General features: G+C 53.9%; 10 protein-coding genes across 10 annotated transcripts; 3 read left to right on the top strand and 7 right to left on the bottom strand.

Annotated features, from left to right (window-relative positions):
* Window positions 1–154: 154 nt before the first annotated feature.
* BAUCODRAFT_74825 (uncharacterized protein) lies at window positions 155–1,078 on the top strand (the record flags this gene model as incomplete). Its single annotated transcript, XM_007680596.1, has 2 exons — window positions 155–368; window positions 429–1,078. 2 exons carry the CDS (start codon window positions 155–157, stop codon window positions 1,076–1,078), a joined length of 864 nt encoding a protein of 287 aa, XP_007678786.1.
* Window positions 1,079–2,198: 1,120 nt separating this feature from the next.
* Window positions 2,199–2,774, bottom strand: BAUCODRAFT_150240 (uncharacterized protein; the record flags this gene model as incomplete). Its single annotated transcript, XM_007680800.1, has 1 exon — window positions 2,199–2,774. The coding sequence occupies one exon, from the start codon at window positions 2,772–2,774 to the stop codon at window positions 2,199–2,201; it is 576 nt and encodes a 191-aa protein (XP_007678990.1).
* Window positions 2,775–3,622: 848 nt separating this feature from the next.
* BAUCODRAFT_57136 (uncharacterized protein) lies at window positions 3,623–4,375 on the bottom strand (the record flags this gene model as incomplete). Its single annotated transcript, XM_007680549.1, has 3 exons — window positions 3,623–3,819; window positions 4,013–4,040; window positions 4,085–4,375. Coding segments are annotated over 3 exons (516 nt in total), but the record flags the coding sequence as incomplete, so codon positions are not given.
* A 385-nt stretch (window positions 4,376–4,760) lies between these two features.
* Window positions 4,761–6,839, bottom strand: BAUCODRAFT_49500 (uncharacterized protein; the record flags this gene model as incomplete). The annotated part of the gene is made up of 1 exon (XM_007680538.1): window positions 4,761–6,839. A coding segment is annotated over one exon (2,079 nt), but the record flags the coding sequence as incomplete, so codon positions are not given.
* A 428-nt stretch (window positions 6,840–7,267) lies between these two features.
* Window positions 7,268–8,089, top strand: BAUCODRAFT_132905 (uncharacterized protein; the record flags this gene model as incomplete). Its single annotated transcript, XM_007680799.1, has 1 exon — window positions 7,268–8,089. One exon carries the CDS (start codon window positions 7,268–7,270, stop codon window positions 8,087–8,089), a length of 822 nt encoding a protein of 273 aa, XP_007678989.1.
* A 24-nt stretch (window positions 8,090–8,113) lies between these two features.
* BAUCODRAFT_218071 (uncharacterized protein) lies at window positions 8,114–8,744 on the bottom strand. Its single transcript, XM_007680798.1, has 2 exons — window positions 8,490–8,744; window positions 8,114–8,405 (listed from the first exon to the last, which is right to left on the bottom strand). The coding sequence occupies exons 1-2, from the start codon at window positions 8,613–8,615 to the stop codon at window positions 8,139–8,141; spliced, it is 393 nt and encodes a 130-aa protein (XP_007678988.1). The 5' UTR covers window positions 8,616–8,744; the 3' UTR covers window positions 8,114–8,138.
* A 129-nt stretch (window positions 8,745–8,873) lies between these two features.
* Window positions 8,874–10,575, bottom strand: BAUCODRAFT_124750 (uncharacterized protein; the record flags this gene model as incomplete). The annotated part of the gene is made up of 2 exons (XM_007680797.1): window positions 8,874–10,364; window positions 10,417–10,575. The coding sequence occupies 2 exons, from the start codon at window positions 10,573–10,575 to the stop codon at window positions 8,874–8,876; spliced, it is 1,650 nt and encodes a 549-aa protein (XP_007678987.1).
* A 327-nt stretch (window positions 10,576–10,902) lies between these two features.
* BAUCODRAFT_36478 (uncharacterized protein) lies at window positions 10,903–12,151 on the top strand. The gene is made up of 2 exons (XM_007680444.1): window positions 10,903–11,569; window positions 11,618–12,151. The coding sequence occupies exons 1-2, from the start codon at window positions 11,324–11,326 to the stop codon at window positions 11,906–11,908; spliced, it is 537 nt and encodes a 178-aa protein (XP_007678634.1). The 5' UTR covers window positions 10,903–11,323; the 3' UTR covers window positions 11,909–12,151.
* Window positions 12,152–12,312: 161 nt separating this feature from the next.
* Window positions 12,313–13,215, bottom strand: BAUCODRAFT_150233 (uncharacterized protein; the record flags this gene model as incomplete). The annotated part of the gene is made up of 2 exons (XM_007680796.1): window positions 12,313–12,675; window positions 12,742–13,215. 2 exons carry the CDS (start codon window positions 13,213–13,215, stop codon window positions 12,313–12,315), a joined length of 837 nt encoding a protein of 278 aa, XP_007678986.1.
* A 228-nt stretch (window positions 13,216–13,443) lies between these two features.
* BAUCODRAFT_112682 (uncharacterized protein) lies at window positions 13,444–15,381 on the bottom strand (the record flags this gene model as incomplete). Its single annotated transcript, XM_007680795.1, has 2 exons — window positions 14,260–15,381; window positions 13,444–14,205 (listed from the first exon to the last, which is right to left on the bottom strand). The coding sequence occupies exons 1-2, from the start codon at window positions 15,370–15,372 to the stop codon at window positions 13,444–13,446; spliced, it is 1,875 nt and encodes a 624-aa protein (XP_007678985.1). The 5' UTR covers window positions 15,373–15,381.
* Window positions 15,382–15,811: the final 430 nt, after the last annotated feature.

Genomic DNA, 15,811 nt, shown 5'->3' with positions numbered 1-15,811 from the left:
CCCTCCTCGCCTTGCGCGCCAAATCCGAGCTAAACTCCGCAATGGCCTCGCCTTCTGCTCCATCCTCGCCAATTGATTGTCCGCAGACGGACCTGTTAAACGCACTGTCAGCGTACGTACTGACGTTCGATATTACGATCGTAGCTGCATGACAATGGGTGGTGCTCACGCTCGCTGCAGGCTTCATGTTGGCGGGAAGTATTCGGACTTGACTATTCTATGCAACTACCGACAATGGGCGGTTCACCGAGCAATCATATGCTCACGGAGCGGCTTCTTCGACGGCGCCTGCGGCAATCCTTGGGCGGACAACCGAGTCATCGACCTCAGTGAAGATGACGAGGAGGCTGTCAATCAGATGATACATTGTGCGTTGTTACAATACGTGTGTTCGATTGAGGTTGCTTGCTAACACCGTATCTGTGCAGTCTTCTACCATCTGGATTACCTTAACCAGCCCGAACAGCCGCGAGCAACCGTCTTCCGGCATCGTGCCTTCTCGGACGCCCGCAAGAAGCTGCCGAGAAAGCTCGACTTGACTCAGATTTCCGACCCGTTACTCGCTGCAGCAGGCTGCTACCACCCAGAGTCCCCTATCACACCACCCACATCCGCGATGGAAACACGAAAGTGCTTCGAATGGCCAGACAAGATGCCGAGATCGCCCATCAAGGCAAGAGCTCGAACACCGCCGCTTGTTGCTGACGGTGAGAGCGATTACGAATCCTTCGATGAAGAGGATGAGCTGCCTGAAGATGAGTCACACCTTCTGCTCCACACAAGAGTGTACGCGCTAGCGGAGAAGTACGACATTCCATCACTGAAGCAATTGGCGAAGATTAAGTTCGAAATGGCAATGGCTTGCAACTACGACTCGCCAGACTTTCCAGATGTACTTTTCGAAGTCTACTGTTCAACGATCGACAACGACCGAGGACTTCGGGACACCGTCTGCGAAGCATTCAAGTGCCATCCGCAACTGGCTACGACGCCGGACGTCCGTGCCGCTATCCAAGATCTTCCGAGTCTAGCACTCGACCTTTTCAAGATCGAACGAGGAATACCAATTGGCATATGAGCTCTACGACCGATCATCCGGCGTGCGTTCCGGCTCCTGGGTCGAGCGTGCTTTGCCAAGCCTCCATCCAATACGCCCCCTCGGCCATAGAATGGCTCGGATCTGGTGGCGTTGTGCGTGGCGCATTTTAGCGCGGAACCGCACAGCTCGAGCTGTTGACCAGCTAGACGACCTTACTCCAAGCAACATCTTGTGGAATATCTGAAACCTGTCGCAACCCATTCGACATACAAAATCTTGGTCACCTTGGATGCATTGCACCGGCGTTTTGGGTTACATTGAGGCTGCATTACTACGTGCTAGCGTTTGAAGCCGCGGTTCAGAAGCCGAGGCGTCCGGAGTCTGACAGTGAAAGATTGCAACGGCAGGCGTACAGGCGCGACGAAAACCAAATGATACCCCCACCGCACACGATCGCTTATGAGCTACAGCTCTGATCTGGATTTGAGATGTAGCTGATGTGCCGTGAGCATATAGACGAGCTACCTGTATGCGTTGTATATGTTCGCCTTTTACCTCGAACGCACGTGTGCTTAGGAGTTTACTTCAGGAGAGAGCATCGCTTCACAGTCATACAGCAATTTTTCCACACCGTCTAGAACCCATTGTCTGATGGTGAAATCTTCCACCAGTGGTGCCACTTCAACATGACACAACCATGGTTGGCCAAACCAGCTACAGCTGACAGGGCTGCGGTACCGGTACCGAGCTACTGCAAGCGGCACAGCTCTGCCCAGTCGTGCAAGCTGCATGGAATGCCGCAGTGCCGCGTGGGATACCGATCGTACAGACCGTTCGCGATGCTCCTAGCTTGCAGAAGGTGTTGCACCATCACAGCCCCCAAACGCCATGTGTCTTTGCTGTCTGCACGAGCGGGACAGGGCAGAAGGTACCTGAGTACTGACGATCTCTGAGCTTTACCGAGCAGTATCCGTGGTGCGAGTGTGGACAGGCTCACGCCACCCTCCACGACCTCACATTCATCGGTTCGCTCCGAGGCTGTGAGTATGGAGCACCGATCGTTTTCCTGCAGACCGTGGAACTCCGCAAAGTGCCGCTCGTACGTTACAGTACGACACTGCCTGTCGCACTGGAAATCCTTCTCAGTAACGACGCCCTGTCAATGTTCATCGCCGGCCGTAACCGACTTCGAGCCCTCTACTCCCTCCAATGCAAGCTGGAAGATCACTACATCTAGCCAAACATCGTTCTTCAGACCAACCCTTTTCAATCTGCCTACTTCCTCGAAGCCAAAGGACCTGTGCAGGCGGCAGGATGGTACGTCTTCAATGCTTTGCTCGGGAGTGATGGACATCTTTGCCAGTACCTGCTTCTTGCCGCACTTCCGCAAGTCTGCAATAAGCGCTTCGAGAAGGATTTTGCCAAGGCCTTGCCGGCAATTGTCTTTGTGGAGGTAGATAGTCCCTTCCACCGAGTATCGATATCCCGAACGCGTGTTCCAGTCATCTGCATAGGCGTAACCGCAGACAGTGGGCGAGTTAGTACTGATAGCGACCAGGCACGGCAGCCCTTTCTGCCGAATGCCGAGCAGCTTTGCTCCCATCAAGGCTACTGTTGTATCTTCTTCTTGCAAGGTGGCGATAGATGTTCTCACGTAGTGGTTGTAGATCGCGGCCACGTCCTGCATGTCGTGTTCGCTCATTTTACGAATCACTATATTCCGAACTTGCGCCATTGCGAAGAAGTTCTACCGCAAGCGTCAACATTAGTGAGTCTTCGTCGCAGGCTTGCACGATCGATCTGCAGCGGTGCCCTCCCATAGCCCTGCTAATTACCTAACCTTGCGGATGGTCCCACGTTGATAATGATGAGGTGGGTTGTCCCGCACTGATCGACAAGAGATGGTCTTCCACGGGCAATAGCATTCGATCAAATATTGCCGGGACAGCAAACGGCGACAACGTTCACAGTCGCTCGCCCTTACTGGCGACAGATGCCGTTTAAACTGCGAGCAGCTCTGTTGGAGAGGACTATGGTTCTGGTCGGAGGATAGCATGCGTAAGCTGAGCGGGCTGAGCCGTCTCCCAAGGGCTCATTCCCGATTTGTACGAAGTTAGTTCGCCGTGCCTTCCTCTCTGGGCGCTAGTCATTGCAAGAAGAGAACTGTCTATATTATGCATTGGAAGCTTAAGGACGAAGCTTGCTTTATGAACAGTATACGATGATCTCAAATCCTGCAGCATTCGCCACTGGATTGGCAGCTACCACTGGCCTGTCAGACGACAAACCGTCTTCTCTGGTGGCTATCCATCAAGCATCTGCTGTCTACTCATCCAACTGATACCAATACCGCATGCTCCGTGTTCGCCTCCTGAGAAGCCGGTCAAGACCACGTAATGGGATGACGCCTCGGCCAACCCCGACCGCCGTGCGTATTCTTGTCTTGACAGTGCGATTGGTCCGCGGCGGCCTCCTCGATCGGCGGTATGGCAGCCGCCAGGCGCAACAATTCGTAGCTTAACGATCCGTTCGAGCGGACCACCTTGTCAATCTCGGGCTTCACTAGCAGTACCTGCTTATGCTCATTGATGTACGACGAATAACATCTCTGAGCTCGCGGACTTCATCAAGGGTGGATTTATACACAACGCGCACTGCCTCTGCGAAGCTCGCGTCTTGCCAAGCAAGTTTTGCAGCCTGCTCAAACTTCGACAATGCAAGCGCCCTGAGACCAGGGACCTGGTACTTCACCGCGGCCGCGAAGAGTTTCGCATGCGTGACTGCCAAAGGAGCATTGAGGACGCGGCGTGTTCCGGACGCATGCGGCGTGTGAGTATCGTCAGGTTTGAGCATGTCGCAATCCTTGACGCCGTCAAGATTCCCAGGGATCCTCTTCCGCTTGCGCTTCTTCCGACTGCAGTGCCGCGCCTCCTCCGAGGGTGGTAGACTCCATGGCTCGTCGGTTTCTTCCACTTCTGCACTGGGAGGAGCCAGTGGTGCGCTCATAGTCTCCTCATTGTCCGCCTGAGATTGGAAAACATCGACATTGCTCGGTGTTCCTGTTGAGATCATGTAATCGTAATGGTAGAAGAAGCCTATCATGAGCTCGATGACTTCCGGATCGTCTCCGCCTGCAACATCCCCCATGGCGTTTGGTTCGTCGCCATGTGTCCCGAGTAGGATGATGTTTCGCTCCCCCTCCGCGAACCTGCCGTGAGCACAGGCAACCCGGAAATAATCGGATTGGGCTGCTACCACGACTTTGTGCGCCTTAAATCCCTTGTAGCCACACATAATGGTAAAGTTCGTGAATTCTTGACTGTCATGAAGCCTGCTCCAACGGTCAGGGAGTTCATGGAATGCATTGAATGAGAAATAGCGTACGTCGCAAGCCCTTTGCGCAGCAGATCCACCGCCATCTCTGCTGCTCAACAGTAGTATGGCTGAAATGCACGCTATGTGATTCTGCGTTGGATGCTTCTTGCAGGAACCGATGGCGCGGTGGCATAGCTTGTTTGCTCGAACGAGCTTTCCCGGGATATTCCGCCTTCCACGTGCAGTCATTCGCCCGATTCGCGTTCCTTCCTCAGGCGTTGTAGGTGTCACATTCTGACTGAGTCAGGCCGCCGTCGAAGAGTGCACTGGGCCACGAAAGGGCATCTAGTATGCTAAGCACGTTGGCAATTCTTCACTTGTGCCATATTCCCGCTTCATCCTGCACGCCAATTTCATACCCAAGCAACACCTCCGTCCCGCCACCTTCCCAGCCTCGGTTACCCGAAGCACTGAGCATAAACCGACAAGTCGGATCCACATGTACAGCACTGATGAATCCACCCCTATGTCCGGGCACGATCGTAAATGGCACGGAACTCCTCCCCTTACTGTCCCTCTCCCTCTCGTGCCGTAAGTCATAGATACGAAGAATATCCTGACTGGCGCAGACAAGATGCCGACCATTCGGCATAGCTCGAACAGCGTACACCGGACCGCTACCGGCCTGGAACTTAAACTGGCGTGAAGGCGCATGGGAGGTTGACGAAAGCTTGTGTATATTGTATTCGTCAACGGTGTTGTTACGACGACCAAGGTAGAAGGTATTGCCGTCGGGACTCCAGCAGGCGCCTGTGCACCATGGCGGTGTCAGAGCTTGTGGGTGTACGACGGCGATGGGCTGGGCGACGCGTCGGTCCCAGATGCGAAGCGTGCCGTCTATCGATGTCGAGAGGAATGTGGACTCCGACTGGGGTGGCAGATCTGAGGTGGTAGAGGACATTGTCGCGTTCGAGTTATCGTTTGTAGGCGGCGCTGTGAGTGGCTCGTGAGCATGCGGAAGGCCGTTCGGCAGCTCGGTAGACACATTTTCTGTAGACTGCTGCTCAGTCGGGTGGACAGTATGAGATCCGCCATCTGCTTCTGCATTGCCGTCGATTTGAGCGGCGTGCTGTGCATCTATTGCTTCAGGTACTGTCTCGGGTGGTGCTAAGCCAGTCTCTGGAGGCTGCACAGGGCCACCAAGACCGATGTCATCCATTTCGATATCGATCTCACCAGGTGCGTCTTGATCAGGGTCGTGCAAGGCGTCCTCTAGAGCTTGAGGGAGCTCTCCCTGATCGTCGCCGTACGCTCCCCCTCCACCACCAGCCGCGTTGTCTTCGCCGAACAGCGAGCCGTGATCGTTCTCGCCGAACAGGCTGCCGCTCGGCGAGCCCGGCGCGTCTGCATCGTCGCCGTCCGAAAACATGCCATCCGGAAACGGCTTGTCTGCGTTGTTGCTGGAGAAAGTACCGTTGGACAGGTTAGGTAACGCGTCGGGCACTTCAGGCACGGGTACATCGCTTGAAGGTCGTGGCTCGATGGCGCTAATCTGTCCGCCAGATCCGCGGAATGAGCGCTTGACTTTGCCAGTTTGCAGATCCCAGTCATGGATAACCTTATCCCAGCTTCCAGACAGTAACTGCGTTTCGTCTTGACTCAGCGTAAGTACCGACACGGCGCTTGTATGCTCCCTCAGAGTAGTAATCCGGGTGCCAGCTTGGTGTCGACAGGTCTGTAGGTTGATGCCACCACTCTCCAGACCTGACAATAGCCAGAGTGCCTGATGCTGCACAGCCAGAGAGTACACCGGACTCGTCCATTTGCTCTCATCCTCGCCGTTCTTGGTCGGCGTTCGGTACAGTGCGTCTTCATTCTCCCAGTAAGTTAGTAGGCTGCCGGCTTTCATTACGCTGTCTACAAACGGATGCTTCTGCGCCACGGTAAGTGGGACTTTGCCGTTGGCCGTGTCCACCCAATTGTACATGCGCACGTAGCCATCTGTGCCGCCACTGAACACCCAGTGCATGTCGGGCGTGGCGGTGATGGCGTTGATACTTGTACTTTGCGGCGCCGCCATGGTGGGGACGATATCGTAGGCTTGCGCCGTGACCGCCTCAGGTCGAGTAGGCGGGAGGAAAGACCTGACGATACTGGCGCCAGGAGACCGCGCGGCACCATGGTGCGGCGATGCTGAAGTCAGGACAACAGCAGGATTGGCTTGTTGCGTTTCAAGTGCTGACCGCCGGGGCGCGGTAGGTTGAGTCGCTCGTCGGGAGGGTGAGTCCGGTTGATCTTCGTCCTCATCATCTTCGCCATTCTCATCATCGTCATTCTCTTGGTCCTCATCGTCGTCCTCGTCGCCGTTCGCATCATCCTCCTGATCAGCATCGGCCTCTGCGTCCGCTTCATTTACATCTTCCATTTCCTCATCCTCATTCTCGAAATCATCTTCCACTGCGGGATCATCGTCGTAGTCTGCCATGGCTGATTTTCGTGTGGTTCGTCCAATACTAACAACAAGGTGTTGTGAAGCATGTAGGGTAGGACTAGGTCAGATGCCGCTGCTGTTTCAAGTCACCCCGGTCTAAGGAGGTCTTTACTATGTCTCCTCCTACGCACAAAAGTCACTGGCATTTGCAGCCTCATCCGGTTCGAGAAGCGATAGATCGAGATCTGGTGTCAATCCGCTGCTCTCTTCTACAACAGCCACGACAACGGTAAGCTGTTGACTTTGGATGTCAATGGCGGAGATCTCCCGCAGAGCCGCGTTCACCCCGAGCCCCACCAAGAGCGGGCCGAGGTCTCGACCATATCTCCCCATCACCCTCCTTAATACCTCACCTTCCACTCCATTAGTACTGACCAGTCTTGAGCCTGGAGGGAGCGTAAGGGCGGACCTTGTCCATCGAGATGGCGGACTGTGTGCAGCAAAGTCGACTACTTGCCCTACCGGCTGAGATACGCATGTCCATCTTGGAACTGCTATTCCCCGAAGACATCTCGACTGACTACTTCTCTGCTGGACGTGCCGCTTCCGGGATCATATTGAACGAGCGCTATCGTGCAAGCTTGCAGCTTCATGTTCTGCAATCTTGCCGTCAGCTTTACCAAGATGGCGGCCTTCTCGCTTTCCAGCGAACAGCATTTGTGGTCAACAGCCTGTTCGTTGCAAATAGCATTATAGAGCGCTTGGAGTATCTGCAGTCCACGCAGCTTGGATCACTACGCAGCATCACGTTCGTGGCTGATGCTAGGCACTTCCGGAAATTGATCGACTGGGGTCAGCATCCTTTCGGCAACAGTTCGTTGCAGCTCGATACCCTGACAATCGTGCTTCAACGGTCGAGTTTTTGGCATTACCTCATGGACTTTACTTCGGATATAGTACAGCTGTTACGGGCATTGCAGGGTGTCAAGCGCTTTGTTTTCGTTCGGAATCAAGCTCTTGTGAAGGGCAGCTTCAAGACCTGGTGCAACCGCCTGATTGGTCTGATCATGAAGATCGATCATCATGAGCGGTATAACACGAACCTACCGAACCTGGAGAAAGTATGGTGGACGTGGAGCTACGATGAGGCAGCCCATAGCTTCGCCTTGAACGCCCAATCTCCGAAGCCCTTAATTGACGAGGAGTCGTATTTCAAGCAGATACTGCCTCTGCTGGAAGCCTTACGAATTAGCATCGAAAGCGAGGAGTGGAATCCGGATCCACGCAGTTGGAACGGTACCTGAATCTCTATATCTACAAAGCTTCTCCGCATTAGTCCTTGATCCACGATACTTACAGCTCACCCGTCAAGAACTGCGCCCTGCCGTACCCGAAGCTCCAGTCTTCTTTCTCATTGCGCAAGCAAGTAATGACAAGGTCGTTGCCTTCCAGGCCGCACTCCTGCTTCAGCGACTCTGCAAGCTTAGCATAGAAATTCTGCTTCACTTCTGCGGTACGGCCCTGCTGGAAGATCTGTATGAACAGAAGCTTGTCTGTACGCTTAATGCCGAGGTTTGTGTCCTCGAAAATCAGTTCGTACGGCTCATGCTGGGTTATTACCTAGTGAACTTGTCAACATCGCAAAGACGTTGCGGAAAGTATGCTCCCTTTCGGTCATGTGTCGACATAAAAAGCGCAGCATACCTGGTACCGATCTCTTGGCGGCGCATTGAAATGGTCGAGCGAGCATTGCTGGACGACATCTGCAAGCTTCTTGACTTCTTCGGGCGTGCGAGAGCCTTTGATAATGTGGAGGTTGAAGTTTGGCATGGCTGATTGAGATTGGCATTAACTGTAGCTCAAGCAGCCTGTGTTGAATATCACAACATAGAGCGACGACATAACTTATGCTTACATGCTGCAAAGACACTTGCACGGAAGCTGCGGGCACGATGAAGTCATCGTGAGCAAAACCCTAACTCTATGCTATACCGAGTTCCGAACAGTTAAGCTACATCGGATATCATCTAGCTGCTGATGGATAGTGCAAGGCCTCATGGTGTCTGCTACCACGCGAAACCGAGCAACTTAGTGGATCACTCCACTACTCGCCATCTTCTCAACGTACTTGGCATATCGCGGCGCACTACCCTTCCTTAGCGTCTTGCCGTAACGGACGAAGAGAAAGAATGTTGCGCACTGCGCCATGCCAGCAAAGGCTGCGACGATGAAGGCATTCTGCAGGCCCATGTTGGTGACCCAGGGCGTTAACCCATACCCGATCGCAAAACTCATGGTGTTGCGAACCAATATGACCGTCACCATAGCCTCCCCAGAAAGGTCCTTGTAACTATCGATGCAGTAAGATACCGAAAGCTGCAATCCGATGGTGTTGGTGAGGGCGATCACGCCCATGGCAAAGACGCAGCCGAACCAATGGACAGCATGCGCGGCGCCAACTCCCCATAGCAGCAGTCCGAAGGGCACCAGCAGCAGTGACGGCAAGAAAAGCCACAAGCGATGTTCGGGCTCCAAGACACCCTTGTTTCGTCTAGCCATGCCGAGCACGATGCGGTCGCCAATGTATCCTGTGTACGCACTGCCTATTGCGACGCCGATCAGTGGCGAGACATACGCCGTGCCAACAGCCCATGCAGGGAAGTTATAAGGTGGTCCGCCGAGGATAAGAGAAGCGGTGCCGTTGAGCACGTTGAACCAGACGAGATTGCTGCCATATGAGAAGCCGGCGTATGCGATTACTGGGAACGTCAGGAAGATGAGAGGACGAGCGACCATTCCAGCGAGATGGTTTGGCTTGCGGAGATCCGCAGTGCGCCACAGCTTCACTTTGTCCCAGTAGGTCTTGCGCTGGAAAGATGTTTCGAGACCTGTCTCTTCAGGCTCGACATCGGGGCTGGCAGGAGCCTTCTCCGAGATTTCATTGTCTTCGGTTGATACAGCGACCGCCATGTCAGGTTCGTTCTCATGCCCAATGATGATAGTCCGGCTGTAATTCGTCTCCTCCATCAAGAAGAACAAGAAGACAAAACCAATCGCACAAAAAATTGCGCACCAGTAAAGTACCCATTGCCACCCCTGACCGTCGGCGATAAAGCCTGCAATGATGGGAGCAAAGAAGTTGCTGCCAGCCAGAAGCAACGCGTACAGCGCGATGTAGGTGCCTCGTTCATGCTGGAAGTAGATGTCTGTCACCGAGATCTCGCAAAGCGACTCAATGGGGGCGCCGAAGAAACCTTGAAGCACCTTGTTGGCGATCCATTGGCCGTTGCTCTTGGTGTACGGCGCCCAGACTTGGATGGCCATGGTCGCAATGATGCTCAGAAGATAGACCGGCCGTTTGCCATACTGCAACGCGAGCGGCTGCCAGAACAAGCATCCCCAACCAAAGGCTAGGAACATGTAGCCCGTTCCAGCGTTGAGATCACCCAGCGTAAAGCCCGTCGCTTCCGAGATGGGTACCAACACCGAGTAAATTGCAGCGCTGGCGATACCAACCATGAGCGTGTAAACACACATACATGTCGTTGAGAGTGCCTTGCGGCTGGGCGACCAGTTGAGCTAAGCAGATGATGTTAATGTCAAGTCGCAGTAATGGGATTGAGGGACGTACTGGGTCATCTGGGTCTGACGATGGAGCTGGGACAAGTACAATATCTCTTCTTGCGCCTTTACCATGTTTCGCATTGACGGTGCCTTCCAGGTCCACTAGATGTACCGTGCCTGGAATAGGAGCGTGGCTGGCATCATGGGTTCCAAGTTTGCCACTCATTCTTGCTTAACTGTTGAGGTCCGTATAGGTACGAGTTAAGATGGAAATCAGGCTGAACACAGTGAAACTGATGAAGAAGGAAAATGTACTACCTTGTGCTCTGCTTACCATGTTGTGCTGCACGCTGTATCTCACGCGGCCAAGACCGGCGAGATAGGCAATGCAGGTCTGATGTAGGCGAGACAACTAGCCAGGCTGAGCGTCGTAATGCGCTCGGGAACGATGCTGTTGAGGCGGCATGGTGAAGATTGGACGTGCGGTTTCATTTGATGGGCCATGTTGACAGGGAGGCCACGGGCCGGTTTGTGTGATAAGGGTGGAGGTGGAGCCGTTTCCGTGCATCCGCGTACAGTTACTGAGTGTGGATGAGGGACGCGATGCAGATGATTATTCATCTAGGCCGTGGTGAGGAGGACAGACTTCAGTGCAGGCTTTCAAGCGACCTCGCGCCATACGTGGCTGGCCTTTGAGGAAAGTTGCCATACCGATGAAACTTCAGAAAAGCCTGTCAATCAGGTCAGGTTTGCTTCGAAGGCATTGGAGTTCTCGGTTGTGTTAGCGTTTGGGACGGGTTATCAATGGCGTCACACTCCGATGTTGTCCAGCAGCATTGCTGCAAATCGAACCATTGTCAACACTAATTCCAATGCGGGCGCTCTCTGTTACACTTCGCAGACTTGTAGCCGCTCCTTCCAGACCTCATCGGACTCGTAGTCTTTCAAGACCTCTCTCGTACACTCAAGCCAAGATGGGAAAAGACAGCAGCATGCCGAAAGAGCCGCCAAAGCACCAAATGTACTACTTCCCCAAGCTCACATCTGAAGTGAGATCGTTCGGCCAGTTCAGGAAGGTCATACATACTGGTCTCTACAGCCAGTTGGTGTCCATGGAGATCCCCGTCGGCGGCGACATCGGTGACGAGGTCCATACGGTAGATCAGGTCCTTATCTTTACCAGTGGTGAAGGCAGAGCGACCGTGGCTGGCAAAGACCAAGTATGACTTTTGTTTACTATGTGACATCACACGCTGATCAGCAGGAAGGATATCAAAGCTTCAGATGTAGTGGTGGTGCCAGCCGGCACGCAACATCAGTTCATCAACACATCGAAAACACAGCCGCTAGAGCTGGTTACTGTGTACAGCCCAGCTGAGCACGACCCGCAAACAGTCCATCAGACCAAGGAAGAGGGCGACGAAGAGGAGGACAATGGCAAGGATGAGGCGCCTGAGTGGAGTAGGCAACCTAAGAAGCAGAATGAGGAGCAAGGGCTCGTGAAGTTGGAGGGAGGACCATATGCCAATGGAGACGATGGTCGGCACGAGAAGTCATAGAGATTGTCAAGCTCGAGATCTGGGAGCAAATGCTTCGTAACTTCAGTGCACAGTCTCACATTCGAGCCTCACCATCCCAGCCAGCCCTGTTCCGTTGGCCTTCCAGGGAAGCCAAGGCTGATCCACGTGCGAGGCGCCACTCATTGGGCAGAAGCAATTAACAATGCCGAACGATATTGTACAGATCCTTGCTGCTCACTACAACCCAGCCGCACTCTACAAGTAGTAGAGCGTGTTCTGCAGATCGTGGTGATTAGTGGGCAGGTAGAATAGCGCCGTACTGGCAGGATCATCCTCCGCATCCGTACTCCACTTTTACTTGCTTCGCCGCACGCCGAGCCGCAGACATGGCCCAGATAGTTAGGAACGGGTACTGCAGGTTGTGCAGACCGAGCCAAGGATCGTTAAGTATTTGCGTCAAAGCGGACAAGCTCTCCATAGGCTATAGCTGTCGTGGTAGGCTGCTTGCTGGCTCTTGTTGGCGAACTCTCATTGCTGAATGGCTTCAGCCGGTCCATATCTTTCTTGGACGCTGTCAGCTTCGACGATGCTGCTCGCTGGCGCCATCTGCCCGGTACGTGGAAAACGGTGATGTGTTGCTGCAGAATGGGATTCACCAGGCGCTGCCTGTCGGCAGATATGCCATGCTTGGCAAACATTGAATTTGCGGGAATCAGCAGCGCCACTAAGGCTGGTCTCGGTGAAATATTCTTCAGAGTCTTCCATGTCCCGACCTGCATTCCACCTGCTTCGGATACCACGTGCATCTGGCGATGCAAGTCGAGTTAGCACGATAAAACAACTGCTGTAGCGCAGGGCGTGAATTGTGCAACCTGTACACCAACGGCGAGATCAAGTGAACCTCTGCCGGAGCGTTTAGAAAGAGGAGGATTGCGACTACCCATGCGATGAGTGACTTCGTGAGCAGCCATCTGGGTCTTCGCGAGAGGTACGAGATCATCGTTGGTGGCGTCCCATCTCAGGAATAACGAGCCGTGAGACGGGTTGAAGTCTTTCAGCACGACATTGTCAAGTAGCTCACTCTTGCGGACACACGACCGCAGTTCGGTCCAGGGCTTCGAGGGCCGCTCAATGTCCCCAATCTCTTCATCAAGGAAGTGTTTGCAGTTGCGCTCTTGCTTTACCCAAAGGCCTTGAAAGGCATCCTGACAATGCGCGTTAGCAAGCTGTGACTGACGAACAACTGCAGAATCAGTGGCATCAGCTTTGGAAACGTCCTCAAATAGAAAGTTTGCAGCTCCTGCCTGGTGAGCGTAAAGGGCCACAAGGCAGTCGACACCGGTCATTGTCTTGGTGCGCTGAACGCAATACTGCCGAACAACCCGCATCTAGACCTGCAATTATGAGCACTGTATCGAGGGACCGTAAGAGACCGCAAGAGAAAGCCAGACCGAGTCAGTTAGAGACATGTAGCAGACCTGCGCCTTGTGAGACTTCCAAAATTGTCTTTCGCAGCTGGGATGTCGCAGCAAGACAAGGTATAATATTCGCAGATACCGTCATCAACTTCGCAATCACTTCTTCCCCCTCCCCCTTGCGTTAAGCGCCTTTAACGGATCCATACCTCTGCCACGCATCATCCTGCCCTTTCCTCGGCTCTTATTGAACGCTCTGCGCTTCCGCAAGGAGTTCTCCGTACCCGACTTCAACCCCACGAACCCCACATCCTTACTCACCGCCTGCCTCCCACCAGCCGGCAGCAGATAATCAGGCACATGCTTCAGATGCTCCTGTCTCCTCACAGCATGGGTCTCAGCATCGTGTCGCAGATGCCTCAGATCCTCCGGGTTCTCTTCGAAATGCCGCTTGAGCTTCTCGCTATTGATCAGCGCTTGCCGAAGCTCCTTCGTGCGAGCTTCACGAACGGCGATGCGAGTCACGGCTCGTAACGCGTCGTTAAAGCGATAGCGGAACGGTTCGAGCTTGGCCATGTCGAAGTTCCATTCCTGGATTGAGCCGCCCACTGAGGCTTGACGCTTTCTAATGCGCTCGAGGATGCGCTCGTCGTGCTCGGTCTGCGGGATACTGGTTGATTTGTGCTTGCGGTACTGGTCTTTTGGAACGTAAAAGGACAGGGCCATCCCTGTCTGGCCGGCGCGGGCGGTACGGCCGATCCGGTGGGTGTAGGATTTGGACGTGGTGGGAAGATCGAAGTTGAGAACGCAGGTGACATTGCGGAAGTCGATACCGCGGGAGACGCCGAACTCTCTGTCGCGCCGGTTTCGTTTACGAACATTAGCAGCTTGCTTGACTTCATGATGGATGGATTCCTCATCCTTGGTGGCTTCGCCGTGTGCTGCTAGTCCTCGCTGATCCTCGTCGCCTTGCACGGGAGGCTGCTCCGCAGACGGCCTCTCTTGCCCTTCGACATCCTCCTCAATCTCCAGCTTTCTTCGTTTACGCTTGGCTTCCTCCTGGCCAACTACTTCCTCTTCGTCGGCAGCAACGATGATGTCGTAGACGCCTTTGTTGAATTCTTCTACAGCATGCAGCCTACTGTTGACCGGTAGCTCGCTGTTAAGCACAACACTCCTAATGCCAAACTGCTCTAGGAAAAGCTTGACACGATAGCACCGTTCTATATCTGCGACGAACAGTATTACTTTGCCCTTAATGAGCTGTAGCTTGAAAATCGTATAGATCAATAGGAATTTGTCCGCTTCACCAGTCCGAATAGTATACTGGGCTAAGGTGGGCTTTTCGGCTGCTTCCTCTGCCGAGAGATCAAGTATCTCCGGTTTGGTACCATCCGCGAAGAAAACTGAGTTCAGTGTATCGATCTCAGTACGAAGAGTGGCAGACATCATAAGCTTTTGCACGCCGTTCGGCAGAGCTGCGGCAAGTGTCTGCAGATCCTCTTCGTAGCCATAGCTGAGCACCAGGTCTGCCTCGTCGATGACAAGGTATTTGAGACGGTCTGACTTCAGAAGGCTCTGGTTCATCCAGTACACTGCTCGGGCTGGCGTGGCAACCACTATATCCGGCGTTTCTGCCAAACGTGCTTTCGTCACCGCAGCATCTTCCGTCTTACTAAGGTTCTCATACCGTATCTCCTGGGTACAGTAGGATGTGAACGTCTTCAGTGTCGATGTAATCTGCGCGGCGAGCTCTTTTGTAGGGACGAGGAGCAATGCCGTCGTTTCCCTCACTTTGCTAAAGCCCGCCTTGTGTCGCAGGACGCCATGCAATACTGGCAGCAGATACGCCAACGTCTTTCCGGATCCGGTCTTTGCGCGTGCGAGAACGTCTCTTCCAGTCAACGCTAAAGGGATGGTCTTCGCCTGCACAGGTGTCGGCGCAGCGAACTTTTCGCGATTCACGGCCTGGAGAAGCCGCGGATCGATACTGAGATCAGTGAAGGCAGCCACCATTTTCGCCGCTGAGCCATCTCGACCGTCACCGACTGCCTCCGGTACATCGTCTTTGTTCAATTTGCGCTTCATTCTTGCGATTTCAGTAAAGAGCGCTTCGTTTCGGCGACGAAAATGCACATGGAAGTCTGAATCTTGGCAACATCTGCCGGGTTTATCCGGCGCTAGCGTCTCATATTTCGACGGTACAATCGGCAAGGGATGTGTCCGCTGGTCACTGTCTCCTCGTGCTGATGTCACGACCGTGTCAACTCTGTGGACCAGACGTGAGGCAGTCACATTCTAAATAGCCTGGCGCAATGGTACATTCCATGCGTCCACACATATTGCATCTAATGCCCCGAAAACCGATTTATGATCAACCCGCATTGTAGTAACGGCGACCGTGGCGCCATAGTTCTGGAAAGTGTGCAGCTGTGGCGCGCTCCAGTCAACGCATCTGCAACAGGAGCTTGTCCGAGAGGTCCGTCGAACAGCATTCAATGATTGGCATTGGATTGGATCGCGCTAC

The sequence above is a fragment of the Baudoinia panamericana genome, assembly GCF_000338955.1.
Source record: "Baudoinia panamericana UAMH 10762 unplaced genomic scaffold BAUCOscaffold_10, whole genome shotgun sequence".
In the NCBI taxonomy this organism is placed as follows: domain Eukaryota; kingdom Fungi; phylum Ascomycota; class Dothideomycetes; order Mycosphaerellales; family Teratosphaeriaceae; genus Baudoinia; species Baudoinia panamericana.
Note: the sequence above shows the minus strand (reverse complement) of the source record. Positions and strands in the feature narration are given on the sequence as shown.